This window comes from Sander lucioperca, chromosome 10 (assembly GCF_008315115.2).
Source record: "Sander lucioperca isolate FBNREF2018 chromosome 10, SLUC_FBN_1.2, whole genome shotgun sequence".
Lineage (NCBI taxonomy): Eukaryota > Metazoa > Chordata > Actinopteri > Perciformes > Percidae > Sander > Sander lucioperca.
This window is the reverse complement of record NC_050182.1, coordinates 5,806,290-5,825,815: the sequence shown is the minus strand read 5'-3', so window position 1 is coordinate 5,825,815 and position 19,526 is coordinate 5,806,290. Positions and strand designations below refer to the sequence as shown.

At 36.5% G+C, this 19,526-nt stretch overlaps 1 protein-coding gene across 3 annotated transcripts in view; it reads left to right on the top strand.

Moving 5' to 3' along the window:
- Positions 1-19,526, top strand: part of LOC116062590 (complement C3-like) — a 78,513-nt gene that overhangs the window by 16,589 nt on the left and 42,398 nt on the right. For all 3 annotated transcript variants that reach the window (XM_036006702.1, XM_036006703.1, XM_036006704.1), the window contains exons 17-25: positions 297-365; positions 1,524-1,721; positions 1,832-1,949; positions 2,022-2,110; positions 3,099-3,238; positions 6,022-6,234; positions 7,107-7,170; positions 7,275-7,364; positions 7,781-7,987. In XM_036006702.1, the coding sequence (XP_035862595.1) occupies positions 297-365; positions 1,524-1,721; positions 1,832-1,949; positions 2,022-2,110; positions 3,099-3,238; positions 6,022-6,234; positions 7,107-7,170; positions 7,275-7,364; positions 7,781-7,987 (1,188 nt within the window). The remainder of the gene's footprint in view (positions 1-296; positions 366-1,523; positions 1,722-1,831; positions 1,950-2,021; positions 2,111-3,098; positions 3,239-6,021; positions 6,235-7,106; positions 7,171-7,274; positions 7,365-7,780; positions 7,988-19,526) is intronic.

The window sequence follows — 19,526 nt, the reverse complement described above, 5'->3', positions numbered from 1 at the left end:
AAGAATCAGCCCTAAAATGTTTAATTATGCTGTAAAGTTGTGCATGCATTGTAAGGTGGGGGGCTAAGGGGATTGACTCCCCTTTGGAGCCAGCCTCAAGTGGCCACTCGAACTGCCATTTTTGGCACTTCCGCTGTGACTTAATTTTTCAGCACCGGAAGATTCCGCTTGGTTTGACCAGATAAAGGACCTCACTGATTGTAGGAGTTTTATATACAACTATACCATGCAAAAATCAAGTCTAGTTTCAACCTTGTTGGGCTCTGTTAAAGATCTTGTCTGTGATGCGTTTCCAGAATTAAAATGTCCAGCCCCCAGCAGGAGGAAACGAGCCGCTACTATAATGGACGTCACAACCAGCTTAGGTAAGAACCACAGCTCTAAACTACCCAATAACCACATCTTCATTCATCTTTTGTCACAGACTTCAGGCTCTCCACAATGTTTGGAGTTAGAAATGTTTGTGGTTGGTACTACCCGATATGAGTTGCGCATGCTCAGATTTAAACGGTTCACGGCATAACGTGTGTAGGCCTAATGGAAAAATTACATTGAAGCATGACTTTTCAAATTTTCTTGTCTTAATTCTAACTTTCTGACTCTCATGTCTTTCTGATTCTCACAAACTAAGTGGGAGCCACAAAGTCTAGAACATAGTGAAGCACTGTTTAGCCTCCTGTGTTTAGCCGATTAGGTCAATCGTAAAACAATCGTAAACTATGTACTATGAGTCTCTCACACACATTTCTCTCTCCCTAGCAGCTGAGATAAGCAGGTGTTTTGGCTTCGTTTTAAAACAGGGGCAAAAGGGAAGGTTGTAAAGCTTTTGAACTGTTTATGGTGTTTGTTAACTGTTTGCTCCTGCTAAATATATTAGGAGGAGTGTCTCTGACTGCCTTATCATATATAAGTTGTGCTTAACTTACACTTCACTCGAAGACACTTTCCCACATGCTTTTGTACCTGTGAAAATGTCTTCCTATACTTGCAAGTATAATAAATACTCAAAGACCAAACTTTGGTTTCATTCTCAAATAGTCTTATTTGTTTTACTTTGTCCTTTTTGAAATACACCCGGCTGCAAACAAGAAAAGTTTCCACCACAAATTTCAGTATGACACGTCATACTGAAATTTGTGAAATCCATAAAATAATTAACTTTTCTCTTTACAAACAATAACAGAAGATGGAAATCATTTCAGAAACATTGTTTCCTTTGTTGTGTTTGATTGCTAACTTGTAGCCAGCAGTGAACCAACTTTGTTATGTAGGTCCATTTTTATTGTATTGACATTACAGAAGTGTCTCGTTAGCATCTTGTAGGCTACTTCAGATATTACAGAAGTCTCTCGTTAGCATCTTGTAGGCTACTTGTTGCAAAGTGACGCATGCATGACTCACATCTGCACTCGACTCACATCGGGTAGTGACAGTTGTCTTTGTAATGCTTTCCAGTTCACCATTTTTCTTTTACTCTATGTCTTCTTCCACTGTCATTCCTCCACAACCCTCTTTCTTCCCAGTGAGTCAATATGAAGACCAACTCCAACGTGACTGTTGTTTGGATGGCATGAGGAACACCCCCCTCTCATACACCTGTGAGATGCGAGCGGAGTACATCAATGATGGTGCACTCTGTGCCGCAGCCTTCCTGCACTGCTGCAAGGAGATGGAAACCCAGCGAGCTGAGAGGAAGGAGGATAGCCTCATATTGGCTCGCAGTAAGACACAGGGACAAGGGATGGGGGGGAAGCCCTGGGTGGTTATTCGGTCATACTGATAGTTACAAGACAGTCAAAACCATAACATTTTTAATGACACTTTACTTTAGGTGAGGAGGATGACAGTTACCTGGACAGCAATGAAATTGGTTCTCGCACCAACTTCCCTGAAAGTTGGTTGTGGTCAGATGTGCCTCTGCCTGCTTGTCATCGACAAAGACCTAACTGGTGAGTCTACTGGAATATAGACACAAACAATACACTTTTTACTTTTACTGTTAACACTTTTTTTTGTTTCAGTGACACCACATCACTGACGAGAAATGTTCCTTTGCAAGACTCAATCACAACCTGGCAGTTCACTGGCATCAGTCTGTCAAGAACTCACGGTGAGGAGTCAGCGACTAAAAGCTGTCTTGTGCTTTAGTTGTGTTGCTATCCTTAAAGTGCTCATATTATGCAAATTTTCAGGTTCATAATTGTATTTTGAGGTTGTACCAGAATAGATTTACCTGGTTTAATTTTCAAAAAACACCATATTTTTGTTGTACTGCACATTGCTGCAGCTCCTCTTTTCACCCTGTGTTCAGGTCTCTGTTTTAGCTACAGAGTGAGACCTCTCACTGCTGTAACATCTTTGTTGGCAGTCGCGAATGCTCAGTACCTAGGTAAGGACTATAGCTGGAAGCTAGCGCTGCTAGCGGTTAGGCACCTCGTTCACAATGGCAAAACACTGCTACAACACACACTAGTTCACCCTAATCAAAATAAATTGTATAGAACTACTTACATGTCCCTGTTCTGCAGGTACTCCATGCAAAGTTGGAAGTGCGCCTTCGTTTAGAAGAAGTCTCCCGGCTAATCCTGCCTTGTACTACTGAAGTTGGAGAAACAGCTAGCTGATGTGGTATTAGCTAAAGTGGTTAGCACACACCAAATGTTTCGACCAATGACGTAGAAAGCTGTGCAGATTTTGACCAGCTCACCCAGAGACTGAAGGCAGGACACATTTAGAAACCGTATCTCACTCTAAACAGCATGGATGGTTTTTATCAAGTTTGTATACGTGTGGAAGTACCAGAGACACAAAATAACACCCCAAATCCCAGAAAAAGTGATTCTTTTCATAATATGGGCACTTTAAAGGTTCTGTACTTGACATTCAAAACATAATAATATGGCAGCAAACAAATATTAGCTACTGTATGTAAAAGTATGGAGGAGTAATGGCCTGAGCTATGAATGACGTCATACTCCCTTTGTGTGTTGTAATCCAAACTTCTCTGTTCTTTGTTTTGATAGCCGGTCCGGCCAGGAGTGCATGTTAGTGCATTTGGCTGTGAAAAAACACAAATCATTTTCCCTCTCATTTTATAGGAATTTGTGTTGGCGAGCCGCTAGAGGTCATTGTCCGGAAGGCATTCTTCATTGATCTCAGGCTGCCGCACTCTGCTGTCCGTGGAGAGCAGCTGGAAATTAAGGCAATCCTCCACAACTACACCCCCAATCCTGTCACCGTAAGTCCATGTTACTCTGCTGTGGTGTCTCAGGTCAGAGCCAATGAGACTTTGATATTTTATTAGGACTGTCGGTACACGATCTGTGCTGCCTGCACGATCCGTCATGTGCAAAATGTTCGTGCATGCGCAGATGATAATCCTGTTTTACGAGGATTCACGACACTGCACGATCTGTTCCACGTTAGCCTCCACCGGGAAGCTAACGTTAGTTTAGCTAACAGCTAATTCGGCTAACCGCTAGCTGACAGCTTGATTCAGTCTAAAATAACGTTAACTCAAACTAAACACTGGGAAAAGCAGGCTACAGCTAAATTAAGACTTTACAGTAATACAAATAAAGACAAGCAGTGTTGGGAGTAACGCGTTACAAAAGTAACGCAATTACAGTAATGTATTCCTTTTTGCTGTAACGCAGTAATACAATGCATTACTAATTAAATTTCGGTAATATTATACTCGTTACAATCTCAGTAACACGAGTTACAACGCATTTTAACGCAACATTTAGTGGTGCATTGTAACTGTTTTTTTAAAGAATTCACCAACACCGCACATTTTTTCACAGGAAAAAAAAAGCTGTATTATTTTCCTGTCGCTGTATTCAATGGTTGAGATGACTGCAGAGACAGATACATTTGCGATATGGACATTTTCAGGAGTTGTTACGCTGCGTTGAAGTGAGCTGTCCTGTTTCTGTTCCCATGGTCAGAGCCAGAACCAGAGACGGTACAGACAGCATGTATGTCCCAACAGGTGACGGTACGTCAGCGACTGACAGATATAAACATGTCGGGAATTAATGTTGAGGCTTGCTACACGTAAATATCATTGCATTTTATCAGCCGTGGAGAGTAACTATGCCTGTAGTGGAATGGCTTTGAATGACGACCAAAGGCGCTTGTCTTTTACTGTGACCATTTACTGTTCAACATGTTGCAGTTTTACAAACAAGAAAGTGAACAACTGGAGCCTGACGGACATGTTGCTTCTCAGTAAGCTAGCAAGAGTAGGCTACACAACAGACAACTTCCGTGTAGCCTACTTCAAAATAAAAGCACTTCCTGTGACGGTTCGCAGTAAAACTAAATTACTGTTAAATAAGGTTATGTAGGCTACCTTTTCACAAATCAGCTGTAAATCAAGTACTGTAAATAATGTAAATAGTGAGTTTTAATCACACTATAATTGAACATTTCCTTTAGAGTGTTTTAATCTAAACAACATGAATTTCTTATTCAAGTGCTATACACAAACATTTTACAACAATGTCGTACTTTTAATTGAGTATTTTCATTTTCTCCTACTTGCCTGTTATACGTTTTACTTATCTATTTTTTATAGCTTTAGTTACTTTGCATATTTATATTGATTATACAAAATATGAATAATCTATGATGTATTAAAGTGGATAAAGAGGAGACTTTATTGATCCGGTGGTGAAATTCACAAGCTAGCTGCCAAATCAAATTTCCCCTGTTATTTTGGTGAAAGTAACTCAAAAGTAATGCAAAAGTAGTGTAACGCATTACAATTCAGAGACAGTAGTATTGTAATATAACTAATTACTCTCAAATGACAGTAACTAGTAATCTATAATGTATTACATTTTGGAAGTAACTTGCCCAACACTGAAGACAAGTATTGAGTGATTGTATTTTAAAGTAGAACTGACGTAACAGCTGTTATATATTTTAACGGTTATTTTCAGGTTTTAATTTGAGGGTGTTTTAAAGTTATTACATGCTGTCTCAGCTAGCGGTTAGCTGAATTTTAAAAGTTTGCTTAAAATTCGCTTGACAATTATATGGAAACATAGCTATTGTTAGGTGACCTTAAATAAAACCAGTGGTGGAAAGTAACCAGGATTCAAAAAAAGCACCGTTTACCAGCCAAATGCTGGTGAAAAATGCAAGTGGCTGGTATATTTGCTTCACTCACCAGCCAAAAAACCTGATGGTAATCTATTGAGTGGCTGGTAATATTTGAACATTCACTAGCCATTTGGCTGGTGGATGAAAAAGTTAATTTTGAAGCCTGAATGTAACTAAGTACATGTACTCCAGTACTGTACTTCAGTACCAAATGTTAAGGTACTTGTACTTTACTTGAGTCTTTTCTTTTCATGCCACTTTCTACTTCTACTTCTACGAAATATTGTACTTTTTACTCCACTACATCTTCATCTGTTACAGCTTTAGTTACTAGTTACTTTACACATTAAGATTACTGCACACAAAACACATGTAGTTTATAAAATCTGATGTTTTATTCTAAAGTAAACTAGCCAACAATATGACGGCTACAAGTCCAGCTGAGATGATCAGATCATTAAACACTTACCGTATTTTCCAGACTATAAGTCGCATCAGTCAAAAAGATGCATCATGAAGAGGAAAAAAAACATATATAAGTCGCATTTATTTAGAATTTTTCGGCTGCATATTTTACTACCTGCAGTTTGTAATCTGCAAAATAGGATTTTTTTTGAGGGGCATTTTGTTTGTGTTCAGTCCAAAGCCCGTCTACAGAGAGCCTTTCCACTCCCTATTCAGCCCCATCAGTATCAGTATCAGTATTCCTGATGATACTTACATACTTTTACTAAAGTAACATTTTCAAAGCAGGGCTTTTACTTGTAACAGAGTATTTTTTTTACAGTGTGGTATTAGTACTTTTACTTAAGTGAAGGATCTGAATACTTCTTTCACCACTAAATAAAACTGATGATTATGATCCTTATTATGCACTACTCATACTTCAGTCTTTGTCTCATTTTCAAGGTGCGTGTGGATCTGTCTGAAGAGGAGCATGTGTGCAGTTCAGCCTCTAAACGTAGAAGGTATCGTCAGGAGGTCAAAATGGGGGCCCAAACTACACGAGCTGTACCCTTCATCATTATTCCCATGAAAGAAGGAAAATATAACATTGAGATTAAAGCAGCTGTTAGAGATTCTTCGCTAAATGATGGAATCATAAAGAAGCTGCTGGTGGTGGTAAGAGAAAAGAACAGCCATGTTAAAGTCAGTATAGGAAATAGGGGTAACAGTGCCTAGCAGTGTCTAACAGTGCCTAGCAGTGCCTAACAGTGCCTAGCAGTGCCTAACAGTACCTGACAGTGCCTAACAGTGCCTAGCAGTGCCTAACAGTGCCTAGCAGTGCCTAACAGTGCCTAGCAGTGCCTAACAGTACCTGACAGTGCCTAACAGTACCTGACAGTGCCTAACAGTGCCTAGCAGTGCCTAACAGTGCCTAGCAGTGCCTAACAGTGCCTGACAGTGCCTAACAGTACCTGACAGTGCCTAACAGTGCCTAGCAGTGGCTAACAGTGCCTGACAGTGTCTAGCAGAGCCTGACTTTTTGCTTGAAGCTAACAACGTAGCTATGGCTGAACTTTGGCCTACTTTAGCATATAAAAATTAGCTCACTTAGAACCACAATCCCAAACTGGCAGTTTGATTTTCTGTGTACTGACTTGTTTACCTAAAGTAAACTTCTTTGACTTTTATGCAAATCATGTTTTTATTTAAATATTAGTTTTTCTAAAATTATACTTTAAAAAAATCCTAATATATCGCCTTACGCACAGTATCAAAATATATTGCGATATATTGAATCGTGACCCATGTATCGTAATATGTATCGTATCACCAGATAATACACAGCCCTAGCCGGGTAGTAAGATTTAACTTTGATACAAATGTAAACTGTATCAGTGTTTCCAAAATTAACTGTAAATAAAAAAGAGAAACAGAACAACAATGAAGGAATATTCCAAGCTATAATTGTATTTTGTTGCACACCAGCAGATATAGATTGCTCCAAAAGTTGTAATTTCTAATGTCTGTCCTCACTGTTGTTTTTCCAGCCTGAAGGCGTACTGGTTAAATTTCCTCAGATTATAATTCTAGACCCCACTACTAACGGTGTAGGTGAGTTTACCCATGAAATGCCACATTATGTAGTAATTATGTAAAATTATATTTTCACCATTTGCTACCTGATCTCCCAACTTGCCCACTGTTTCTCCCTTTAGGTGGTAAACAAGAAGTAACTCTCAATAGTGGAATTCCTATGAAAGATTTGGTCCGAAACACACCTACTAGCACACAGATCTCAGTGACAGGTCAGATATTATGTTATATTTCGGCATGTTATGGCATACAGTGCCTGTACAATGAACTCTGCGTAGGTGCTAATTGGTACTATATTGTTCTTAATGTTGTTATTAGTGAAACGACCACCTCTACTGGTTGCATTTTAGTTTCCTTTAATTGTTCCTTCCCATTGAATTTTTTTGTTTTGTGTGTGTCTCTGTGTGTGTGTGTGTGTGTGTATATCTGTTTGTTTGTGTGTGTGTGTGTGTGTGTGTGTGTGTGTGTGTGTGTGTGTGTGTCTCTGTGTGTCTCTCTTTGTGTGTGTGTGTGTGTGTGTGTGTCTCTCCCTCTTTGTGTGTGTCTGTGTGTGTGTGTGTGTGTGTGTGTGTGTGTGTGTGTGTGTGTGTGTGTGTGTGTGTGTGTGTGTGTGTGTGTGTGTGTGCAGGGAGAGAACAAGTTTCTGCGCTAGTGGAGAACGCCATTAGTGGGAACTCTATGGGTACTCTAATCGTCCAGCCCAGCGGCTGTGGAGAGCAAAACATTGCGGGCATGACCCTACCAGTCATTGCAGCCACATATTTGGACAAAACCAACCAGTGGGAAACTGTGGGCTTTCAGAAACGTAACGAAGCCCTCCAACACATCAAGACCGGTGGGCTCAAAGATGTATTTATTTGCACAGATACCAGAAATCTTAATAGTTGGTTGATTCAACTCAAGGTGGGATTTTAAAGTTTCTGATTGATAGACTGGTATCAAAAAGGCAGTGTGGCAGACAGTAATGCATGCCATCCCTGCCCCACATATACAAGCTATAGGGACACTGAGAATTAATAGTCTCAAAGCAACACATAGACTCATAGACTACCATATCTTAAACCTACGTTATGTAATTTTTTGAGTTGATTATTAGCAAAAACCACTTAGGTCTTTCACAAATATGTGCTCATTCATGTGTAATTACTTCCACCAACTAATCAAAGTATTCTCGTAAGCGTAGAATCTGACATTCAGAATCATTCAGAATACATAATATCCATCTTTATAATACATTACCTAAAGAGGGACATACCTCCATCTTTATAATACATTACCCAAAGAGAGACGTTCCTCCATCTTTATAATACATTAGCCCAAGAGCGACATACCTCCATCTTTATAATACATTAGCCAAAGAGGGACGTACCTCCATCTTTATAATACATCAACCAAAGATAGACGTACCTCCATCTTTATAATACATCAACCAAAGATAGACGTACCTCCATCTTTATAATACATTAACCAAACAGGGACATATCTCGATCTTTAAAATACATTAACCAAAGAGGGACATAACTCCATCTTTATAATACATTAGCCAAAGAGGGACATACCTCCATCTTTATAATACATTACTTAAAGAGGGACATACCTCCATCTTTAAAGTACATTAACCAAAGAGCGACATACCTCCATCTTTATAATACATTAGCCAAAGAGGGACATACCTCCATCTTTATAATACATTAGCCAAAGAGAGACATACCTCCATCTTCATAATACATTAACCAAAGAGGGACATAACTCCATCTTTATAATACATTAGCCAAAGAGGGACATACCTCCATCTTTATAATACATTACTTAAAGAGGGACATACCTCCATCTTTATAATACATTAACCAAAGAGCGACATACCTCCATCTTTATAATACATTAGCCAAAGAGGGACATACCTCCATCTTTATAATACATTAGCCAAAGAGAGACATACCTCCATCTTCATAATACATTAACCAAAGAGGGACATACCTCCATCTTTATAAAGAATTAGCCAAAGAGGGACATACCTCCATCTTTATAATGCATTACCTAAAGAGGGACATACCTCCATCTTTATAATACATTAACCAAAGAGGGACGTACGTCCATCTTTATAATAAATCAACCAAAGAGAGACATACCTCCATCTTTATAATACATTAGCCAAAGAGAGACATACCTCCATCTTCATAATACATTAACCAAAGAGAGACATACCTCCATTTTTATAATACATTAGCCAAAGAGAGACATACCTCCATCTTCATAATACATTACTTAAAGAGGGACATACCTCCATCTTTATAATACATTAACCAAAGAGCGACATACCTCCATCTTTATAATACATTAGCCAAAGAGGGACATACCTCCATCTTTACAATACATTAGCCAAAGAGGGACATACCTCCATCTTTATAATACATTAGCCAAAGAGGGACATACCTCCATCTTTATAATACATTAGCCAAAGAGGGACATACCTCCATCTTTATAATACATTAGCCAAAGAGAGACATACCTCCATATTCATAATACATTAACCAAAGAGGGACATACCTCCATCTTTATAAAACATTAGCCAAAGAAGGACATACCTCCATCTTTATAATATATTACCTAAAGAGGGACATACCTCCATCTTTATAATACATTAACCAAAGAGGGACGTACGTCCATCTTTATAATAAATCAACCAAAGAGAGAAGTACCTCCATCTTTATAATACATTAACCAAAGAGAGGCATAACTATATCTTCATAATACATTAACCAAAGAGGGACATACCTCCATCTTTATAATACATTAACCACAGAGGGACATACCTCCATATTTAAAATACATTAACCAAAGAGGGACATACCTCCATTTTTATAATACATTAGCCAAAGAGAGACATACCTCCATCTTTATAATACATTACTTGAAGAGGGACATACCTCCATCTTTATAATACATTAGCCAAAGAGAGACATACCTCCATCTTCATAATACATTAACCAAAGAGGGACATACCTCCATCTTTATAAAACATTAGCCAAAGAAGGACATACCTCCATCTTTATAATATATTACCTAAAGAGGGACATACCTCCATCTTTATAATACATTAACCAAAGAGGGACATACGTCCATCTTTATAATAAACTAACCAAAGAGAGAAGTACCTCCATCTTTATAATACATTAACCAAAGAGAGGCATACCTATATCTTCATAATACATTACCCAAAGAGGGACATACCTCCATCTTTATAATACATTAACCACAGAGGGACATACCTCCATATTTAAAATACATTAACCAAAGAGGGACATACCTCCATATTTAAAATACATTAACCAAAGAGAGACATACCTCTATCTTTATAATACATTAGCCAAAGAGAGACATACCTCCATTTTTATAATACATTAGCCAAAGAGAGACATACCTCCATCTTTATAATACATTACTTAAAGAGGGACATACCTCCATCTTTATAATACATTAACCAAAGAGCGACATACCTCCATCTTTATAATACATTAGGCAAAGAGGGACATACCTCCATCTTTATAATACATTAGCCAAAGAGGGATATACCGCCATCTTTATAATACATTAATCAAAGATAGACGTACCTCCATCTTTATAATACATTAACCAAACAGGGACATATCTCGATCTTTAAAATACATTAACCAAAGAGGGACATAACTCCATCTTTATAATACATTAGCCAAAGAGGGACATACCTCCATCTTTATAATACATTACTTAAAGAGGGACATACCTCCATCTTTATAATACATTAGCCAAAGAGGGACATACCTCCATCTTTATAATACATTAGCCAAAGAGAGACATACCTCCATCTTCATAATACATTAACCAAAGAGGGACATAACACCATCTTTATAATACATTAGCCAAAGAGGGACATACCTCCATCTTTATAATGCATTACCTAAAGAGGGACATACCTCCATCTTTATAATACACTAACCAAAGAGGGACGTACGTCCATCTTTATAATAAATCAACCAAAGCGAGACATACCTCCATCTTTATAATACATTAGCCAAAGAGAGACATACCTCCATCTTCATAATACATTAACCAAAGAGAGACATACCTCCATTTTTATAATACATTAACCAAAGAGGGACATACCTCCATCTTTATAATACATTAACCACAGAGGGACATACCTCCATATTTAAAATACATTAACCAAAGAGGGACATACCTCCATATTTAAAATACATTAACCAAAGAGAGACATACCTCTATCTTTATAATACATTAGCCAAAGAGAGACATACCTCCATTTTTATAATACATTAGCCAAAGAGAGACATACCTCCATCTTTATAATACATTACTTGAAGAGGGACATACCTCCATCTTTATAATACATTAACCAAAGAGCGACATACCTCCATCTTTATAATACATTAGGCAAAGAGGGACATACCTCCATCTTTATAATACATTAGCCAAAGAGGGACATACCTCCATCTTTATAATACATTAGCCAAAGAGAGACATACCTCCATCTTCATAATACATTAACCAAAGAGGGACATACCTCCATCTTTATAAAACATTAGCCAAAGAAGGACATACCTCCATCTTTATAATATATTACCTAAAGAGGGACATACCTCCATCTTTATAATACATTAACCAAAGAGGGACATACGTCCATCTTTATAATAAACTAACCAAAGAGAGAAGTACCTCCATCTTTATAATACATTAACCAAAGAGAGGCATACCTATATCTTCATAATACATTAACCAAAGAGGGACATACCTCCATCTTTATAATACATTAACCACAGAGGGACATACCTCCATATTTAAAATACATTAACCAAAGAGGGACATACCTCCATATTTAAAATACATTAACCAAAGAGAGACATACCTCTATCTTTATAATACATTAGCCAAAGAGAGACATACCTCCATTTTTATAATACATTAGCCAAAGAGAGACATACCTCCATCTTTATAATACATTACTTAAAGAGGGACATACCTCCATCTTTATAATACATTAACCAAAGAGCGACATACCTCCATCTTTATAATACATTAGGCAAAGAGGGACATACCTCCATCTTTATAATACATTAGCCAAAGAGGGATATACCGCCATCTTTATAATACATTAATCAAAGATAGACGTACCTCCATCTTTATAATACATTAACCAAACAGGGACATATCTCGATCTTTAAAATACATTAACCAAAGAGGGACATAACTCCATCTTTATAATACATTAGCCAAAGAGGGACATACCTCCATCTTTATAATACATTACTTAAAGAGGGACATACCTCCATCTTTATAATACATTAGCCAAAGAGGGACATACCTCCATCTTTATAATACATTAGCCAAAGAGAGACATACCTCCATCTTCATAATACATTAACCAAAGAGGGACATAACACCATCTTTATAATACATTAGCCAAAGAGGGACATACCTCCATCTTTATAATGCATTACCTAAAGAGGGACATACCTCCATCTTTATAATACATTAACCAAAGAGGGACGTACGTCCATCTTTATAATAAATCAACCAAAGAGAGACATACCTCCATCTTTATAATACATTAGCAAAAGAGAGACATACCTCCATCTTCATAATACATTAACCAAAGAGAGACATACCTCCATTTTTATAATACATTAGCCAAAGAGAGACATACCTCCATCTTCATAATACATTACTTAAAGAGGGACATACCTCCATCTTTATAATACATTAACCAAAGAGCGACATACCTCCATCTTTATAATACATTAGCCAAAGAGGGACATACCTCCATCTTTATAATACATTAGCCAAAGAGGGACATACCTCCATCTTTATAATACATTAGCCAAAGAGAGACATACCTCCATCTTTATAATATATTACCTAAAGAGGGACATACCTCCATCTTTATAATACATTAACCAAAGAGGGACGTACGTCCATCTTTATAATAAATCAACCAAAGAGAGAAGTACCTCCATCTTTATAATACATTAACCAAAGAGAGGCATACCTATATCTTCATAATACATTAACCAAAGAGGGACATACCTCCATCTTTATAATACATTAACCACAGAGGGACATACCTCCATATTTAAAATACATTAACCAAAGAGAGACATACCTCTATCTTTATAATACATTAGCCAAAGAGAGACATACCTCCATTTTTATAATACATTAGCCAAAGAGAGACATACCTCCATCTTCATAATACATTAACCAAAGAGGGACATACCTCCATCTTTATAAAACATTAGCCAAAGAAGGACATACCTCCATCTTTATAATACATTAGCCAAAGAGAGACATACCTCCATCTTCATAATACATTAACCAAAGAGGGACATACCTCCATCTTTATAAAACATTAGCCAAAGAAGGACATACCTCCATCTTTATAATACATTAACCAAAGAGGGACGTACGTCCATCTTTATAATGAATCAACCAAAGAGAGAAGTACCTCCATCTTTATAATACATTAACCAAAGAGAGGCATACCTATATCTTCATAATACATTAACCAAAGAGGGACATACCTCCATCTTTATAATACATTAACCACAGAGGGACATACCTCCATATTTAAAATACATTAACCAAAGAGGGACATACCTCCATATTTGAAATACATTAACCAAAGAGAGACATACCTCTATCTTTATAATACATTAGCCAAAGAGAGACATACCTCCATTTTTATAATACATTAGCCAACGAGAGACATACCTCCATCTTTATAATACATTACTTAAAGAGGGCCATACCTCCATCTTTATAATACATTAACCAAAGAGCGACATACCTCCATCTTTATCATACATTAGGCAAAGAGGGACATACCTCCATCTTTATAATACATTAGCCAAAGAGGGATATACCTCCATCTTTATAATACATTACCCAAAGAGAGACGTTCCTCCATCTTTATAATATATTACCTAAAGAGGGACATACCTCCATCTTTATAATACATTAACCAAAGAGGGACGTACGTCCATCTTTATAATAAATCAACCAAAGAGAGAAGTACCTCCATCTTTATAATACATTAACCAAAGAGAGGCATACCTCTATCTTCATAATACATTAACCAAAGAGGGACATACCTCCATCTTTATAATACATTAACCACAGAGGGACATACCTCCATATTTAAAATACATTAACCAAAGAGGGACATACCTCCATATTTAAAATACATTAACCAAAGAGAGACATACCTCTATCTTTATAATACATTAGCCAAAGAGAGACATACCTCCATTTTTATAATACATTAGCCAAAGAGAGAAATACCTCCATCTTTATAATACATTAACCAAAGAGCGACATACCTCCATCTTTATAATACATTAACCAAAGAGCGACATACCTCCATCTTTATAATACATTAGGCAAAGAGGGACATACCTCCATCTTTATAATACATTAGCCAAAGAGGGATATACCTCCGTCTTTATAATACATTACCCAAAGAGAGACGTTCCTCCATCTTTATAATACATTAGCCAAAGAGCGACATACCTCCATCTTTATAATACATTAGCCAAAGAGCGACATACCTCCACCTTTATAATACATTTACCAAAGAGGGACATACCTCTATCTTTATAATACATTAGCCAAAGAGAGACATACCTCCATCTTCATAATACATTAACCAAAGAGGGACATACCTCCATCTTTATAATACGTTACCTAAAGAGGGACATACCTCCATCTTTATAATACATTACCCAAAGAGAGATATACCTCCATCTTTATAATACATTAGCCAAAGAGGGACATACCTCCATCTTTATAATACATTAACCAAAGAGGGACATACCTTCATCTTTAAAATACATTAACCAAAGAGGGACGTACCTCCATCTTTATAATACATTAGCCAAAGATGGACATACCTCCATCTTTATAATACATTAACCAACGAGGGACGTGCCTCTATCTTTATAATACATCAAAAAAGAGATACGTACCTCCATCTTTATAATACATTAACCAAAGAGGGACGTACCTCCATCTTTATAATACATCAACCAAAGATAGACGTACCTCCATCTTTATAATACATCAACCAAAGATAGACGTACCTCCATCTTTATAATACATCAACCAAAGAGAGGCATACCTCCATCTTTATAATACATTAACCAAAGAGGGACATATCTCCATCTTTAAAATACATTAACCAAAGAGGGACATACCTCCATCTTTATAATACATTAGTCAAAGAGGGACATACCTCAATCTTTATAATACATTAGCCAAAGAGAGATATACCTCCATCTTCATAATACATTAAACAAAGAGGGACATACCTCCATCTTTATAAAACATTAGCCAAAGAGGTACATACCTCCATCTTTATAATACATTACTTAAAGAGGGACATACCTCCATCTTTATAATACATTAACCAAAGAGCGACATACCTCCATCTTTATAATACATTAGCCAATGAGCGACATACCTCCATCTTTATAATACATTAGCCAAAGAGGGACATACCTCCATCTTTAAAATACATTAACCAAAGAGGGACATACCTCCATCTTTATAATACATTACCTAAAGAGGGACATACCTCCATCTTTATAATACATTACCTAAAGAGGGACATACCTCCATCTTTATAATACATTACCCAAAGAGAGACGTTCCTCCATCTTTATAATACATTAGCCAAAGAGCGACGTACCTCCATTTTTATAATACATTACCCAAAGAGGGACATACCTCCATCTTTATAATACTTTAGCCAAAGAGGGACGTACCTCCATTTTTATAATACATTACCCAAAGAGGGACATACCTCCATCTTTATAATCCATTAGCCAAAGAGGGATATACCTCCATCTTTATAATACATTAACCAATGAGCGACATACCTCCATCTTTATAATACATTAGCCAAAGAGGGACATACCTCCATCTTTAAAATACATTAACCAAAGAGGGACATACCTCCATCTTTATAATACATTACCTAAAGAGGGACATACCTCCATCTTTATAATACATTACCTAAAGAGGGACATACCTCCATCTTTATAATACATTACCCAAAGAGAGATGTTCCTCCATCTTTATAATACATTAGCCAAAGAGCGACGTACCTCCATTTTTATAATACATTACCCAAAGAGGGACATACCTCCATCTTTATAATACTTTAGCCAAAGAGGGACGTACCTCCATTTTTATAATACATTACCCAAAGAGGGACATACCTCCATCTTTATAATACTTTAGCCAAAGAGGGACGTACCTCCATTTTTATAATACATCAACCAAAGATAGATGTACCTCCATCTTTATAATACATCAACCAAAGATTGACGTACCTCCATCTTTATAATACATCAACCAAAGAGAGGCATACCTCCATCTTTATAATACATAACTTAAAGAGGGACATACCTCCATCTTTATAATACATTAACCAAAGAGCGACATACCTCCATCTTTATAATACATTAGCCAAAGAGGGACATACCTCCATCTTTATAATACATTAGCCAAAGAGAGACATACCTCCATCTTCATAATACATTAACCAAAGAGGGACATACCTCCATCTTTATAAAAAATTAGCCAAAGAGGGACATACCTCCATCTTTATAATGCATTACCTAAAGAGGGACATACCTCCATCTTTATAATGCATTACCTAAAGAGGGACATACCTCCATCTTTATAATACATTAACCAAAGAGGGACGTACGTCCGTCTTTATAATAAATCAACCAAAGAGAGACATACCTCCATCTTTATAATACATTAGCCAAAGAGAGACATACCTCCATCTTCATAATACATTAACCAAAGAGAGACATACCTCCATTTTTATAATACATTAGCCAAAGAGAGACATACCTCCATCTTCATAATACATTACTTAAAGAGGGACATACCTCCATCTTTATAATACATTAACCAAAGAGCGACATACCTCCATCTTTATAATACATTAGCCAAAGAGGGACATACCTCCATCTTTATAATACATTAGCCAAAGAGGGACATACCTCCATCTTTATAAAACATTAGCCAAAGAAGGACATACCTCCATCTTTATAATATATTACCTAAAGAGGGACATACCTCCATCTTTATAATACATTAACCAAAGAGGGACGTACGTCCATCTTTATAATAAATCAACCAAAGAGAGAAGTACCTCCATCTTTATAATACATTAACCAAAGAGAGGCATACCTATATCTTCATAATACATTAACCAAAGAGGGACATACCTCCATCTTTATAATACATTAACCACAGAGGGACATACCTCCATATTTAAAATACATTAACCAAAGAGGGACATACCTCCGTATTTAAAATACATTAACCAAAGAGAGACATACCTCTATCTTTATAATACATTAGCCAAAGAGAGACATACCTCCATTTTTATAATACATTAGCCAAAGAGAGACATACCTCCATCTTTATAATACATTACTTAAAGAGGGACATACCTCCATCTTTATAATACATTAACCAAAGAGCGACATACCTCCATCTTTATAATACATTAGCCAAAGAGGGACATACCTCCATCTTTATAATACATTAGCCAAAGAGGGACATACCTCCATCTTTATAATACATTAGCCAAAGAGAGACATACCTCCATCTTCATAATACATTAACCAAAGAGGGACATACCTCCATCTTTATAAAACATTAGCCAAAGAAGGACATACCTCCATCTTTATAATACATTAACCAAAGAGGGACGTACGTCCATCTTTATAATAAATCAACCAAAGAGAGAAGTACCTCCATCTTTATAATACATTAACCAAAGAGAGGCATACCTATATCTTCATAATACATTAACCAAAGAGGGACATACCTCCATCTTTATAATACATTAACCACAGAGGGACATACCTCCATATTTAAAATACATTAACCAAAGAGGGACATACCTCCATATTTAAAATACATTAACCAAAGAGAGACATACCTCTATCTTTATAATACATTAGCCAAAGAGAGACATACCTCCATTTTTATAATACATTAGCCAACGAGAGACATACCTCCATCTTTATAATACATTACTTAAAGAGGGACATACCTCCATCTTTATAATACATTAACCAAAGAGCGACATACCTCCATCTTTATCATACATTAGGCAAAGAGGGACATACCTCCATCTTTATAATACATTAGCCAAAGAGGGATATACCTCCATCTTTATAATACATTACCCAAAGAGAGACGTTCCTCCATCTTTATAATACATTAGCCAAAGAGCGACATACCTCAATCTTTATAATACATTAGCCAAAGAGCGACATACCTCCATCTTTATAATACATTTACCAAAAAGGGTCATACCTCCATCTTTATAATACATCAACCAAAGATAGACTTACCTCCATCTTTATAATACATTAACCAAAGATGGACATACCTCTATCTTTAAAATACATTAACCAAAGATGGACATACCTCCATCTTTATAAAACATTAGCCAAAGAAGGACATACCTCCATCTTTATAATATATTACCTAAAGAGGGACATACCTCCATCTTTATAATACATTAACCAAAGAGGGACGTACGTCCATCTTTATAATAAATCAACCAAAGAGAGAAGTACCTCCATCTTTATAATACATTCACCAAAGAGAGGCATACCTCTATCTTCATAATACATTAACCAAAGAGGGACATACCTCCATCTTTATAATACATTAACCACAGAGGGACATACCTCCATATTTAAAATACATTAACCAAAGAAGGACATACCTCCATATTTAAAATACATTAACCAAAGAGAGACATACCTCTATCTTTATAATACATTAGCCAAAGAGAGACATACCTCCATCTTTAAAATACATTAACCAAAGAGGGACATACCTCCATATTTAAAATACATTAACCAAAGAGAGACATACCTCTATCTTTATAATACATTAGCCAAAGAGAGACATACCTCCATTTTTATAATACATTAGCCAAAGAGAGACATACCTCCATCTTTATAATACATTAACCAAAGAGCGACATACCTCCATCTTTATAATACATTAACCAAAGAGCGACATACCTCCATCTTTATAATACATTAGGCAAAGAGGGACATACCTCCATCTTTATAATACATTAGCCAAAGAGGGATATACCTCCGTCTTTATAATACATTAGCCAAAGAGAGACATACCTCCATCTTCATAATACATTAACCAAAGAGGGACATACCTTCATCTTTAAAATACATTAACCAAAGAGGGACGTACCTCCATCTTTATAATACATTAGCCAAAGATGGACATACCTCCATCTTTATAATACATTAACC